Source organism: Myotis brandtii, unplaced genomic scaffold (genome assembly GCF_000412655.1).
Source record: "Myotis brandtii unplaced genomic scaffold, ASM41265v1 scaffold32, whole genome shotgun sequence".
In the NCBI taxonomy this organism is placed as follows: Eukaryota; Metazoa; Chordata; class Mammalia; order Chiroptera; family Vespertilionidae; genus Myotis; species Myotis brandtii.
In genome coordinates, this window is record NW_005362269.1 from 2,391,527 (window position 1) to 2,407,075 (window position 15,549).

Consider the following 15,549-nt stretch of genomic DNA (forward strand, 5'->3'; position numbering starts at 1 on the left):
TCTGAGGAGCTCCTTAAAAGGAGGCATCCAGATATAGGGAGGGGGGGGGCGGGGAAGGAGAGGGGAAGCTCTGGGTTCTAGTTCCCCCCTTCCCCATTTTTTATTGCCCCATTGCATAACCAAGTCACTCAACCTCCCTGAACCTTTTTCCTCATCTGTAAGGTGGTGGCAAAGCTGTTGGATAGTGGGTGCTGGGCATCGCAGGGGTGATCTGCCTGGGACTGCATCCTAAAGTCCGCAGGGCAAATGTCACATCTCCCTCCTGACCTGAGGGGATACCTGTTCAGTCCTTGTTCCCCGATAGCTCTGTGCTTTATGTTTCTACTAGAGGCCCGATGCACGAAATTCGTGCAAGAGGAGGCCTTCCTTCCCCCAGCTGCCGGCACCGGCTTCCCTCTGGCACCCGGGACCCAGGCTTCCCTCCAGCTGCTGGCAGGCACCTGGGACCCAGGCTTCCTTCGCAGCCCCGGCTTCATCTGGAATGTCGTCAGGTCTAATTAACATATTAAGCTTTTATTATTATGATGTTTTCTACCTGAAGGGGTTGTTAATGGCAACTCGAGGGCAGCATGTCGTCAGGTCTAATTAGCATATTAAGCTTTATATTATTATGATGTTTTTTACCTGAAGGGGTTGTTAATGGCAACTCGAGGGCAGCAGGGACCACAGCCCATGTCTAGCATACTGCAGGCACCTCATAATCATCATAGCATGAGTGCTAAACTAACACTGAAATTGATCTTATCTGTCTCTCTGCCTGGAGAGAGAGATAATCCTAGAGATTATGAGACTGGTTTGCATTCCACAAATGGCCAGGACCCAACTGGCCAGTCCCTCTCATTCCTCTCTCTCCTGTTATGCAGAAAAAAGAACACCAGAAAACAGTCTGATTTTTATGAGTTTGTATTATTTTAGTAATTTGAAAACAATTTAAAATAAGAGGTGGGGAGAAACAACTCTGAGCTGGGCACCTGAAGACACACTGTGTGACCCTGCAGTGGAGCACACATCTTGGGCCTGTCTCTCTAAGGGGAGTCTTGGGACACCACCCTGAAAAATCACATCATGGCATGCATGAGCTTTACGAAGTGCTCTGCAGATTTATGCCATTATCTTTCCAGAATCGGTGTTTTCTTAAAGCAAATTTTAATACCCACCCCTCTCTGGCTTAAAAGCCTCCAAAGACTTCCATTGCACAAAAAATAAAATCCAAACTCCTTACCACGGCCTACGCGGCTGCCTGGGTTGGCCTCTGCCCACCTCTTGCTTCACCCGGTATGACCTACTCCTCATATTTTGTGCACCAGCCACGCTGGCTTGAGACTCATCGAACTCCACTTCTACCTCAAAGCCTGTGTACATGCTGTTCCCCCTGCCTGGAATGCTTTTCCCTTCCCCGACCCCCCACACTCAATCCCTTCTTTTGTGACGCAACTCAAATTTTCTCAAGGAATCTTCCCAGATGCCCTAAGAACAGCATATCCAATAGAATTTCCTGCAGTGATGAAAAGTCTAGATCTGCCCTGCTCAGTAAGGCAACCACTAACCACCTGTGGCTATTGGCACTTGAAGTGACCGAGAAGCTGAATTTTTAATTAATTCAAATTTCAATGTAAATAGCCACGCATGGGTAGTGGCCACCAAATGGGACAGCGTGACTCCAGAATAATTCTGTGCTCTCCTGTTACACTCATGGTTTCTTATATTCCTTCACGGCACCTACCACAGCTTGTAATTTATATTTAGTTGTGCAGTTGTTTAATCTATTCCTCGATAAACTGTGTGTTCCAGACAAACAAATGCTTTGTCTGCATGGCCCACAGATATCTCCAGCACCTGGCATGGGACCTGGTACCTAGCAGGTTCATCATCAACATTTGTTGAATAAATGGATGGATGAATAACTAATTAGTGAAAGGAGATAGTTGCATAGCCTGGTGTTCCTGATAATGAAGTGCAATAATGAAAAGAGTTAGCCACAAGTCATAAAAATAAGACAAATTCGTGCTTATAGGAGCCATACATTCCCTGTGCATAAATAAGCCTCTGTATGTGTGCAGGTGTGTGTTCAAAAGCATGTGTGTTTGCAAAAGTTTGCATTTGTGTAGCCGTGTGTACACACACGTGTGTCCACGGGTCTGCATGTCAGGGCAGCGAGGTGACTGAGACACATACACAATCACTCCGGAAGGCAATTTCTAAGTCGTTACTTTTATTTTGAAAGATTTGTCAAACTCCGCATCAGGGCAAGAGTCTGCATGATTAATAAGAAGCAGCTTTTTCATGAAATGCTTGGAGGTGAACGAGTTCTCAGCCTGTGAGATCTGACCATCCCATTGATTTTGAAGTTTCTCTTGGTTAGTAGACGGAAAACGGGGGAGGGGAGAAAAGGAGAAACATGCTAGAAACCAAGGGAAAGACCCCTCATTCAAAAATGAAAAAGAAGAAAAAAAAAAACCTCAGAAAACAAAACCAATTCACTGACTCCACTTTTTCTGTTTTCCAACTTTCTACGCTTCACACCTGATTTTGGCTTTCCTGGCTGAACAGCATCCCAGTCCTGCCTCTCCCAGCAGCTAGGAGGGGAGAGGCCCTGTAGCATGCGGTGATTCACCCCCAGAGGCTGGGTGGATCCAGAGAACTGGTGGTCCACTGCTCCCAAAAGTTTGAATAAACAGCCTAAGGTGGGGGGGAAAAATGGCACCAAAAGATGAGGGGAATGGTGAGGAGCTGCGTTTGAGCAGAGAGCTTACATGCTTTCAAACACAGCCCCGGGCTCTCCCTGCACAGCCCCGGGCAAGCAAGACTGGTTATCTGCTGTTCCCTAGGTGGTTTCCAGGACTTCCCCCACCCCTGGTCCTCTAGTCCCAGAAACATTCCTGCCGACGTCACTGTCTGTTACTTCCCTTTGCCACCTTCAGGCCGCGTGGGGAAGACCCCCACCCACCCCACCGGCAGCCAACACCCCGAAATAAAATTGACACAGAATCTGATTGGTGAGCATGAGTTTGAAACAGAGAACTCAGAGCAAATCTGAAGATGCAAGATGTGTTGAAGGCAGTTGTGAACAGGTCAAAGTCCCCACCCATTTGCCACTAAGACGATGGGCAGAGGAAAATGGGACCGTTAGTGGGTGAGCAAGAGGCAGAGTTACCGCTAAGAATGTCATGATTTGGGTTACAATTTCCATCTTTAGCACCGTTAATGTGTTCAGTTACGTCTATATTAGCACCTTGTCCCCAGGCAGAACAATAAACCATCCAAACATTTTAAATTTGGGGGGAAACAGGGAGGGGAAGGTTAAAGAGAGAGAATCCGGTACTGCGGACTTAGATCACCAGATCCTTGTCGATATCCTCTGCAGATCTGGTACTGTGGACGGAGGTGTGGACTTAGATCACCAGATCCTTGTCGATATCCTCTGCAAACGAGAAGAGAGAACAGAGTTAGACACCAGGCCGTGTGCACAAGGCGCGTTTCCCGAGGAGTCGGGGATCCCCCACCCCCAGGACCAGGGCCAGGTGACCTTCCAAGGTCACCCAGGAAGTCGGTGACTGAGCACTGTCGTCTCCCTGTCCCTGTCACTTACACACATGCCACGTTATGCTTCCTCTTTCCTCTCTAGGGACCTGCCAGTTCCCTAATCGAGGCAGAGTGAGCGCTAATGCTAATACTCGAGGAAGGGAGAGAGAAGGAGACGGCCCAGTAGACAGGAAGCCCTGGGAGAGCGAGGCTCACCCCACAGGGAGAGCAGACAGGAGTTAACTCGGCAGAGAGCAGAGCTGAGCAGAGGACAGACACACAGATGACAGAAGAGGGGAGGGAGGCGGAGGACAGCAGCCCCTCTGCTCAGACACTCACTCTCCTTAATGCCGAAGCAGCCGGCCCACTCATCCAGAGCGATGTACTTGTCGTTGTCCAGGTCACAGGTCTCAAAAAAGCGGGTGGTGCAGTGCTCCATGGGGATGAGGGGCGCACGCAGGGGAGCCAGCTCGGTGTGGGACAGGTACCTGCAGGGGGTGAGGAGGAGGAAGGTGGGGAGGGCCTTAGGCGTGAGAAAGCCACTGGTCTGCTGTGGGACTTGCAGAGTGGCACTGCCCCACTTGAGCCTCAGTTTCCCCCTCCATCAGAAGGGGAGGCGTTGACCATGATGTCTGAGGTCCCATGGGCTCATAGCAAAGGTCTCTGGGTGCGTTTGTTTCCTAATTGGCTAAGAATCGGAGGCACAGAAACTTCAGATGAAAATTTCAGCACCTCTGCTATTGGTAGATCAAAGTCTGGTATGAAGCCACGCCTGTTTTCTAGGGACACACATTTCTACAGCAAATGCACAGAAAGAGTCTAAAAAGAGACATCAAACAGATGACAGTGCTGACTTCTGGGGAGGAGCGTGGGAAGGGACTGGGACTGGCAGGGAGGGCCAAGGGCCTCTAACCTTCCCCACAGAGCGTTGTTTATATAGGATGTAACTGAGAGGGAGGCCTTCTATTTCTCACCCCCGTCCCCGTCCCTCTTCCTCCCGCTGGCCTTGACTCCAGAGCTCATGTAGGACTTTCCCTCGTTCCTCAGAGCCCTCAACTGGTTGTCCTCAGAACACTCTTCCCAAGGGGCTGCAACGTGACTCCGATTTTCTCTCCAATCCCCAGACCCTTGGTGCCCCACCCAACTCATGGAAGGAACCACAGCATCTGATCTGGAAGGAACACCCCCTCCCCTTTGTTGTGTATCTGCAGGAAAACTGAGGCCCAGGGAAGGGTAGGGTTCCGGGCAAGTCACCCCGCAGCTCCGGTACAGGAAGAGGGGAGGCTGGGCCCCGGCCCAGGCTGAACTGCTTTTCCAGATGCAAGTCCTTGTAGCCCCACCCAGAAACCTCCTTCCCGGCCCCTTCCCTGTGGTGGGATCTGGGTCACTCTGCCCCGAGCTCCAGATGTTCCCCTCACTTTTCCCCTCCCTCCCCCGGGGAGTGACACAGTTGGATCCCAGCCACGGGAAGAGCCTGGGAGAGAAGCAGCAGGGAGTTCCCAGAGCTCAGGAGACCCCAGGCACGGAGATCACCGACAGGGCGGGCAGGCTCCGGGCACAAGGGCTGGTGCCCGAGTGAGAGATGAGCCTCCCGGAGTCGAGCATCCCAGGGCACAGCGAGCTCCCCAGCCCACGTGTTTCTCCAGGAACACAGAAAGGGAGGGCCAGGAGCTTCGGTGCAGGTGACAACCCCTGCTCGGCCGCAGGTGGTCAAGCCACCGCCTGCAACTTCTGGACCATCTTTACCTTTTCCCTTCCATTGTGAGGTCCAGCTAGACCAGGGGTCCTCAAACTTTTTAAACAGGGGGCCAGTTCACTGTCCCTCAGACCGTTGGAGGGCCGGACTATAGTTTTAAAAAAAACTATGAACAAATTCCAAGGGAGGGCCAGGAGCTTCGGTGAGGGTGACAACCCCTGCTCGGCCGCAGGTAGTCAAGCCACCGCCTGCACCTTCCGGACTGTCTTTACCTTTTCCCTTCCATTGTGAGGTCCATTACCCAGAGTGTGCGCTCCTGGGGGCAGGGCCCGTGTCAGTCCCATTACCGTTAAGGCCCCCGCCTAGACTGGGGCACATGGACCCCCAGGAGCGGCTGTTCACTGGCCCACTGCCTGCCTATTCTTCGGGCGGTTGCACAGCCTTCATAACTCATTGGGAGGAGAGGCAGGAACAATCAAACCACAGGCTGCGATACCATCCCCAGAGTGTGCGCTCCTGGGGGCAGGGCCCGTGTCAGTCCCATTACCGTTAAGGCCCCCGCCTAGACTGGGGCACATGGACCCCCAGGAGCGGCTGTTCACTGGCCCACTGCCTGCCTATTCTTCGGGCGGTTGCACAGCCTTCATAACTCATTGGGAGGAGAGGCAGGAACAATCAAACCACAGGCTGCGATGTGATGGGATTGCCTTTGTGAATTGTTACGAACCCCAGGGCCAGTTTGCCCTGTGGGGCTGGGTCTCAGGGTCTTGCTGAAGGACTGCAGGCGTGCAGGCTGCCCCACCTCAGCCCGCGCCACCCTTCTGGAGTCTGGCACTCCTTCCCTGGAGGAATGGACGCCCAAGGCCAGCACTCACAGGGCTGAGGAAGGACTGCCAGGCTCCGCTGACTTCCGCCTCTCCTGGCTTACGGGGTGTCTATTGCTTTCTTCCCCCCAGTTCTGTATCCTTTCTCAGGACGCCTCCTTCCTGCCCCAGCCCCAGGGCACTCTGTGGGCTCCAGGGCTGGGAGCATCAGAGGAGGCTGAGAGGGTCGTTGCCCGTACCTAGTGCTCCTGCCAGCTCTGACCCATGCCTGTGCGCTCCGGGGCCAGGGCAGCCAGCCCTCTGTGCTCCGGGGCCTGGCCTTACCCGTCAATGGGGTGCTGGTCCAGCTGGCCGAACTGCCAGTGCACAGGGAAGATGTACATGTTGTAGTTCTTCTCGAAGTCCCGGGCCAGCAGCTCCACGGGGTGGTCTCCAGCCTCCAGGCGCTTCTCGTTCTCATGGATCTTCTTCACCTGCGGGGGCAGAGACACTGTGTGACAGGGGGCCTAGGGACACTGTCTGGGCCAGGCAGGGCCCCCCACCCTGACAGGAGGCCAGAGCAGGCAGAGACCAGCCAAGCCCAAGGGTCAAAATGAGGGGAGTGGCATAGACGGGGTATCAGCATCTCATCCGCGAAGGTGGGGGCCTGGGTGATCCCCAAGGGTTCTTCACAGAGACACTGATCCAGGAGGCCTGGGAATCTGCATTTTGTCAATACTCCACATGCTTGATGTGTCCATTAAAGTTCAAGAGCCACAGACCAGAGGGAAAAGTACCAGGGTTGTTTGTGTCTCTTGTTAACAGTGAGCTAAGCCAAGTGAGCAGCAGGTCTCTTCATTACAGGACTTCTCAGAGCCTTGAGGTGGGACTGTGCACATGAACCTCCACAGGCAGCGAGGAAAAGTCTGCGTTAGCGCCCAGGATAAGGCACCTGTCAGAGCAGGGATGTAGGCCTGCACCTGGTGGCCTAGCTCTGGCCCTGGGACTGTGGATCTCAGACAGGCTGGGGCCAGCTCAGGGCCAGGCAGGCGCCCTAGAAAGAGACCACTTACCCGCAGCTTCTGCTTCTCGGTCAGGAGGTTGTTGTCCTCATCCCTTTCGTACAGTGTGACCAGAACGTTCTTGAGCCAGTCCCGCATGCGCAGGGGGAACTCGGTCAGCTCGGAGTCCAGGCAGGGGGGGATGTCTAGGGTCCAGAATACCAGGGTGGTCAGCACAGACTCCAACTCTCCCTGCCTGGGGCCAACAGGCTGGCTGGGCCGCTCTCCCCACCTCATGCCTTCATCCTACAGCTGCTTCTATCAGTGACCTTGGCACGGTGGCTTGGCCTCTCTGGGTCAGTTTCTTCACACCACACGAGCAAGGACCAGGTGTGGGGAAGAACGCTCTGCAAACCGAAAAGCTCAAAGGCATGTCTGCTGCTTCCTTGGTTTTGACCTTGGCCTTGACCTTTCTGAGGGTAATGGCTCACTCCAGTGGCTCCTGCACCTTGCTGAGTGATGGGCCTAGGACCCAGTCTGGTGATGACAACCATTGGGAGGTGTTTGAAGCTGGAGGCTGAGGAATAACTCTGTCCACAGGCTATGACTTAGCGGCAGTGGGGGGAGTGGGGTGTCAGGGATGTTTAACCACCAGAACATTCTTAGTGATAATTATTCCATCCTGGTCTTCAGAACTTAGAATCCCAGAATGTGGCACCTGGAGAGTGCATCAAAGTCTCCCCTCTTCCGGGACTTATTAGTGGTGAGCATGGAGGGAAGGGACTTGCTCAAGGCCACGTTATCAGAGCCTCATCCAGCATCCAGGGCATGTGGTGGCCTGGGGCTCAGGGGCCTGTCTTTCCCTCATCCCTGGGCCTTTGGGGAGCCCCTCGGTGGTTAGGACCACTGTCTCCTCACCCTCAGCTGGGGATGGAAGAGCAGCTCGGTGATGGGAACACTGGGAGTCGGAGAGAGTGAGCAGCAGGCCCCAGAGGACAGCAGGAGCCACTTGTTAAAAGGCTCCTTGGCACACTCCTCGGTCTCACTGCCCAAAACTCCTACCAGCATTCCCCCTTGTCCAGGCCTGTGCCTTCTCATGTCTCACCCTGGGCCCCATAACTGGAGAGGGGCGCTGACCACGGGAGAGCCTGGGTCTCCCTCCGCCTGTCTGCATTCTGCACACCTGCGGCAGGTGCATGGCTCTCTCCAGGGCCATCTGGGGCCAGAATGTACAGACACACAGCGTGGATGTTGTCTTGGCCGGGGAGCAGATGTGGCCTTGGGTGTTTCAAATGATAGGGAAGCTGCCAACACTGAAGAAGGCACCTGAGCCAGCTGAATCTGCACCTGGCATCACTGACAGAAAGCCAGATAACTCCCTGGCATTTCTTCCCCCAAACACCCGATTCCCAGGTTTCTAGAATCAGGTAGGTAGTCATGTGTCTTAAGCGGGCTGATAGGAATATAATGGAGTAAGAGGGCCAAGGGTCTGACAATACTGAGTAGCAGGGGCCTAAGGGGAATTGACAGGCATACCTCTGTAAGCACTCAATATTTTAAAAACACGTTATAGAACCAGGTGGGACATCATCTTTGCTTTACAATGTTGAAGCAGGAAAGACTCAGGTTAGCCCTACAGGAGAACTTCCTCATCATTGGAGAAAAAACATTCTCCCTGCTCTTGTGCTTTCACATCTGCCCGGTCGTTCCCAGGCGATGTCCTGAATGCAGAGCTGAGAGGAACCTGCTCATGGACAATCATCTCATTTTATAAATGGAAACCCCGAGGCTCAGAGAGGGGAGGAGATTTGCTTGAGATCTCACAGCACAGGGGTGGCAGAGTCAATACCAATGCCAGTTCAGTGCTCTCTCCCCAAATGGAGGCTGGAGGGCTCAAGGAGACTCACATTTGCAGGGTCCAATGTAGTCCAGGTGGAGTTTGTGGCCCTTCTTGGTGCCCTCCAGGGTGCACTTGGTGGCAAAGAAGTGGCAGGAAGAGTCGAAGGTCTTGTTGTCGTTGCTGCACACCTGTTGGCAAAGCATAGAGCACCTCACCTTCACTCCCAAAGCCCTTTGCTGGTACCACCCTCCTCACCTGTCTCAGAGATGGGGACACTGAAGGCCACGCTAGGAACCTTGGCGATTAGTTCAAGGTCATACAGTGAGTTAATGGTGGGGCTGCGACAAGAATTCAGTCTTGCCCAGTCGGCCTGGCTGAGTGGTTGAGCGTCGATCTGTGAACTAGGAGGTCACAGTTCAATTCCCAGTCAGGGCACATGCCCGAATTGCGGACTTGATCCCCAGTGTGGGGTGTGCAAGAGGCAGCCAGTCAATGATTCATCATTGGTGTTTCTATCTCTCCCTGTCCCTTCCTCTCTGAAATCAATAAAAATTATATATATATTTAAAAAAGAACCCAGTCTTTGGCCTCCAGGCCAATATTCAGGCCATGCTGAGAGCCATGGTTGGTCTCTGAGCAGAGGCACGACTGAGTCAGGGCTGAGATATGGGAAAACTGGAGGATGTGGATGGGGTGGAGTAAAGCTGGAGATGGCAAAAAGGCAGAGTGTGCAGAAGAGTTAACCCGTGAGGCTTTTGAGACTGGAGCTGCTCAGTAGAACCACCAAGCCAACAGGTTGCTGGGCAGACACTGTGTGTTGGGAAGGGCCCAATCCCCTGGCCCCGCCTCACCCCTCAGTGCTCACCTTTTCAAACTCGCCAATGGGGGCAGGGCAGCTGGTGGGGTCCTGGCACACGCACATGGGGGTGTTGCTCTCGTCCAGCTCGCACACCTTGCCGTGCTTGCAGTGGTGATTCTGGCAGGGGTCTGGGAGTGCAGGGCATGTAGTCACACCACCCGGCCTAGCACATCCTCCCCAACCCAATCCAGTCCTATTCTTGGGCAGAAGCCCTCGCCTGTGCCCCTCACCCTGGGCCTTGGGCAGCTGAGCCCTCCCCTCTCTTCTGCTGAGCCCAGGATTGGCATTTAGGGGAGCAGTTAGCTCAGTCTTGGGATTAGAGAGTCAGTCTGAGATCATGTTCAGGCACAGCCTGGGGGTGCTGTAGGCTTAGTCTAGGACCCCGGGATGCCATATGGCTCCCCTGAGGACGGAAGCAAGCAGTGTGTTCTGAGCTTTCGGGTGATCGATCACAGTGAGGCATTTTTGGATTCTAGAATAGACTCTCTAGAACGATGGGGAAAGTCAACCATCATGGAGCCAGGAAGCTGCGAGGCCAGGAAGCTGGGAGAGGCCGCAGAGGAAAAGGGAGAAGGGCCCCGAGGCCACAGGGAACAATGGGGCCGCGGTGCCTGGTAAACACAGGAGGAGGTGGACGTGGAGGGGAAGGAACAGGATTCAGTGGACGCCCCTGCGCCCAGCAAAGCTCTGTGTCCTCAGGATGAGAGCTCATCTAGCCTTTCCTCCTGACGCTTGACTTGGGGATTTTAGTCATTTTATTAGACGCCTGCTCTGCGGGGCACGGGGCCAAGTGCTCTTATGCTTTATCTCGGTCCTCCACAGCCCCAGGGCCAGGGCTGCCGTCTGCATCATTTCCTGTTAGGGCTGGTGAAGCTGGGCCAGGAGCTAAGCAAGCAGTCCCAGGGTGCTCGCAGAGGGGCCCACAAGTCGAAATGCACACGTGTGTGGTTTTGTCTGCCAGGTCCACGTTGGAGATGGAGATGCCAGTTCGGTGGCCTGGAAACAAGGGCCCTAGATCTCTCACTCACTCACTCACTCAACTCCAGATATGTTATGCCAGAGATTCAGGCCTTGTGCCTGCGTGAAAATGGAAGGTGTGCTCAGGTCTGCTCCTGTGTGGGGCATGGGCTCAGATAGAGGCCATCGCGGAGCTGGTGGACCAGTGACCCTGTGAGAATGCGAACCCCCTTTGGAATCAAGGAGAAGAGCTGAGCAGGGAGCGGCCGTTTCCAGCCGAGGAACCTCCCTTCCTGCCGCTCCCAGCATGGACAGCCTGGCTGTACAGACCTTTCCCAGATTCCAGAGGATATTCCCAACCTTCAAGTCCAAGCCATTTCTCCTCCACAGCCCACCCTGGAGGGAGGATGCTCCCCCCCCCCCCCCCCCCCAAAACCCGCATTTCCCTGGGAAGGAACCTCATGTGGGCTGTCCCCACACCCAGGCGGCAGAGGGCAAACACTGGATGTGACAAAAATGGGGAAGGGACCTACTTTCAGCCACCACCTCCTCCTCAGCTTCCACGGCACCTTCCTCAAATTCTCCTACTTCCACCTGGACGGGGTTGGCTCCCACGGGTACCTGGGTTGGAGGGAGAAGAATGAGACCATTGGCCCCACCCCCACCCCAGACCAGGAAGAAAGGGCTGAAGGCTGGAGGGGACTTGGCTGAAGCTTTAGGTTCCCACAGGGGATGGTGAGATGACAAGCCGGAGAGCTGTGCTGGGCCCAGGTCACCGAGAGCACCAACGCCAGCTCCAGAATTTAGACCCAACCTTACCGCCCCACTGTGCTGGCTGTGCCCTGGATTCTATCCAGAGGCATCTGGGGCCACCGGAGTGTTAGGGCAAGAGGCAGTGCCAAGCCCTCTACCCCTGCCAGCAACATGGGCAGCTCCCCTTTCACAAGCTGGATGTATGGGGAGATTGGGTGATCATCTAAGAAACATGGTCCCACAGCTTCAGAAATAAAAGCTTTCAAAATTATAGCTCCCCCTGCAGGGTTCCACTGAAGGTTTGGGAAGCACCCGGGAGGCTGTGTCGAGATTGCAGGATGTATAGGGTTTCCATCTGGCCTGTGTGCAGAGCGGGGACAAATGTCCTGATCCAGCAGGAGACCCACAGAGCCCCTCTGGGTTCCTCAGGGGAAGCATGTGGAGCAGGGAGGGGCGGGGGCCCCCACCCACCTACCTCGGACACCTCAGCCACCGTTTCCTCCACCACCTCTGTCTCATCAGGCAGGGCTTCCTGCTGCTGTTGGGAAGAGAAAATGGGGTTCAGAGAGGTCAAGGCCAAGGCCAAGGCCAGCTTCCCCTCTGCACTGCCTCCGGCCTGGAGCACTGAAGCTGGGAGCAGCTCATTGGAGATTTCCAAGGCCGTCCTCAGAGACCGGCCCGGGTAGGACAACCTGGCAAAGGAGAAGCCAGCCACAGACCCCATGGCACACCGAGCACCTCCTGGTCATGCCAGCTATCTGAAGTTTCTGTATAGCTTTGGTTTGGAACGCATCCCCACTGCTTCGACTCCAATAAAGTCTGCAAACCACAGGGGCAGAGCACCGCCTCTCATGGCAGATGGGGAAGCAGACCCCGAGAGGAAGGAGGGCACCGTGGATCTGCACAGATGTCACTCTCTTCCCCACAAGTGTGATATGATGTGATGATTATTAGGCAATTCCTTCTTGCCATGTCAGCTTGGAGTAGGCAGAAACAAGATAACATGACTTGGAGACCGCCAGCTGGCTGGGGCTGCTTCTAAAAAGAATGTTAACCTTGTCAAAATGTTAGCCAAAATCTACCCGCCCGATCAGGATTGCCAGGGTCTGCCCTCACTCATGACGAGAGGATAAGGGAGTCCCGGGTTGAAAGAAGCTGTTCTTTCTGCCTGCCCACCTTTCTCTGTCCCTCCCCTGGCCAAGGCTTCCCCTGTAGCTTTAGACAACCACCCTGGCCCTCTGCATACAGTTCTCGAAGGGACCGTGTCAGTCAAGGGGCCCCGCAGCCCCCTGGCCAGGACAGGCCCAGGACCCGAGCTCGGCCAGACTGGCGCTCCTCTTTTTTTTTTTCCATTCATAATCTTCTTGGCACATTCTCCCAAAAAGTGAAAACTGTTGGAGCAGATCTCAGATGGCAGCCTCTCCAAGACTGTCCATTAGTTCTTACCTCCCAGGTCCTGGAACTTCCTTTTTCTACTCCTCCCCAAGGCCTTTGATTTTATAATCTACTTCTGTATCCTTTCTCCCCCTAATTTAGTCAGATTGCAGTCTGTTGCTTGCAACCAAAGAGCTCTCACTGATTCGGAAATTGACCCACCCGCTCCTTGTGGCTCGACTCTCTTCTAAATCATCCCCTCAGCACCGCTCCCCTCAGCTAGAATTGCTCATGTGGCACAGTGGTCTCCGCCTTTTAAAGCAATCCTGTCTGCTTCTGAGAAACTGACCGCTAAAAAGCTCATCTCATCACACGGAAATCTCTTTTCTCCGGAATCTCCCCTAGTGGTCCTCATTGCAAGTTTTATCCTGAGCCTATTTAAAAAATCTTCTTAAAATATAAAACAAATAACTTGAGATGGGGAAGTCCCTGTGCCCTCTGAGCATCCAGGCTGGCAGGTTCGATGGCCCTGAGCTGGTGGCGGGAGGTGAGACCAAGCAGAGATGAGCTTCAGTTACTTACAGGGGCTGCCAAGGCCCGGCCGGCCAGGCAGAGGAGAAAGAAGACCCACGCCTTCATGGTGCTGGGAACCCTGCGGGAGAGATTTCAGTGAGGAGGAGGCTTCTGATGGAGGGTCCTTCTGTTGCTGAATTCCAGTGACATACAAGATATTTTGTTATTTTTAAATCTTTATTTATTGATTTTTAGAGAGAGGAAGAGAGAGAGAGAGAGAGAAACACAGGCCGACGCTCTAACCAACTGAGCTACCTGGCCAGGCCTACGAGATAATTTCGGATGTACATGTTATATGATAGCGAAAGACGTGGAGAAAGCTGCTTCTACTCAGTTCTCTTTCCACGCTGATTACATGGGAACGTCTTAGTTGATGCTGAAGCATCTTTGGCACCTAACACTCATCTACCTTCCTTTTGACCAGAGAGCAGGCCCTGGCTCAGAGCCTCCACAGGAAACTATTTCCAGCTAGAATTCAACAAAGTCGTTTTGTCTTCTTTGTATTTATTTTTATAGCTTCCTTCTACTGATGACAACGGTACACAGATTTTTCCATTTATAGTAATGATACAAAGTCTCCCTTCTCAATACATTTAAGTTTTTAAAAGGTGATCAGGAAGATGATTGGCCAGTTTGGACAATGCTGAGCCAGATCCTGTCCAAGGGACCTTCAGTCCTGCAGTTCTAGAATTAGTCTCCTGTCTCCTCCTACTCCTCTCCCTCTTCCTCCCCCTCACTTCCTCCCCCAGTCCCTTTCCCTCTGCAATGGGAGAAGTTAGCAGGCAGCACCTCTTGCCAATTTGAGACAATGAGATCCACACTGTAAAACAAAGAACAATAGTCTTGGGCCTGTGGAATGTGAGGGTGGCCACACTCTTCTCTGTTCTCCCCAGAATGGGCAGCTTGTCTCTGGATCCTGTAGGGAAGCTGACCAAATGGGAACATGTGCTGCGTGTTCTCTTCCCCCTTCACAGCTGAAGGGTGTGCTTTGGATCTGGGAAGCTCTCCTGCCCTGGTCGCTGCTAAGGCCTCACCCCTTCGATGCTGAGCTCTTGACTCCCGTGACTAGTAGGATCTGGAAGCAGGACCCCCCTCCGGCGATTCCGTGCCAGCTGTGCCACCCCTAACAGCGGGTCCGTGGTGAAGACATTTTGTTTCTTGTTCTCACTAAACGTGCTTCCATTTTCAAACTCTTCCTTAGACTGATCTAAATTCGCCTCCCCCAGGCTTCGCCTGGTCTACTCTCTTCCCCCTCCTGTGGCCAAACAGAGCAAGCACAGCCCCTCAGCCCCGAGCCGCTCTTGGGCAAGGGGAGCAGTTGCCCTGTCTTCCCTCTGCCGTCCCCCCAAACCTCCAGATCAGGCTGACCATCCCTGGTTCCTTCCAAGGCCTCTCAGCTGGCCAAGCACCTTGGAGGTGTGGAAAAACCACTCGGCTTGGAATGAAATTCCAGGGGTTCTTATTCTACCCCAATGGTGTTTTGGTGAGTTGGCAAAGTCCTTCATCCTCTCTCGGCCTTGTTGCCCCTTCCTTTAACTGAGAGAGTTGGACTAGGTGAGCTTGGAGGTGGCAACTAGGCCCTTATAATGCCACAGGCACACGCTGGCTTGGTACCCAGCGTCAGCTCCGGCACCAGCATCTTCACTTGGACTCCAGGACAGTATGTGAGTCGCAGAAGCAGGCAGGAGAGAGCAGAGTCCCTAATGCTCCTTCATTGGATTAAAATAAACACAAATCTCACCTCCTATTTCCTGGGGTGTGCGTAATAGAAAACTAACAGAAATGTAAAGGCATCGGCCTGGGGTCTTGGCTCTGCTTCCCCATGGCCCCGACTCCCAGGGAAGTCCCGTCTTCCCTTTCCAGGCAGTTTTGGGAGCGTTCCCCCAGCACACAGTGTAGGCTTGTTCCTCCAGGCCTAGAGGTGGAAAATCTCCCTTCTTGCCTTCCTATTTGGAAGACACAAGTCAAACACCTCCTGCATGTGGCTTCTGACAGACGGAGCAGGAGAGAAAGTGTCAATGAGGGACTTGTCTGAGCTGTCTGAAGTTGAAGGCCACCGTGAGACTGTGGCGAGGGCAAAAAAGGCACCGTGTCTGGGCTCCAGTGACAGAGGGGTGCGGTCACTGGAGACAGAGCTCAGCCAGGGCTGGAAATGCAATAAGCTCGGGTTG

At 53.8% G+C, this 15,549-nt stretch overlaps 1 protein-coding gene across 4 annotated transcripts in view; it reads right to left on the reverse strand.

Annotated features, from left to right (window-relative positions):
- Window positions 1–2,191: 2,191 nt before the first annotated feature.
- The window catches only part of SPARC (secreted protein, acidic, cysteine-rich (osteonectin)), a 21,085-nt gene continuing 7,727 nt past the window's right edge, over window positions 2,192–15,549 (reverse strand). For 2 of the 4 annotated variants that reach the window (XM_005870506.2, XM_014543126.1), the window contains exons 2-11: window positions 13,388–13,457; window positions 11,907–11,969; window positions 11,212–11,299; window positions 9,728–9,849; window positions 8,930–9,050; window positions 7,095–7,228; window positions 6,367–6,515; window positions 3,862–4,010; window positions 3,364–3,421; window positions 2,192–3,312 (exon numbers count right to left, since the gene is read on the reverse strand). In XM_005870506.2, the coding sequence (XP_005870568.1) occupies window positions 3,393–3,421; window positions 3,862–4,010; window positions 6,367–6,515; window positions 7,095–7,228; window positions 8,930–9,050; window positions 9,728–9,849; window positions 11,212–11,299; window positions 11,907–11,969; window positions 13,388–13,444 (912 nt within the window). In that variant the 5' untranslated portion in view covers window positions 13,445–13,457 and the 3' untranslated portion in view covers window positions 2,192–3,312; window positions 3,364–3,392. The other 2 variants (XM_005870508.2, XM_005870507.2) reach the window with 2 other exon arrangements.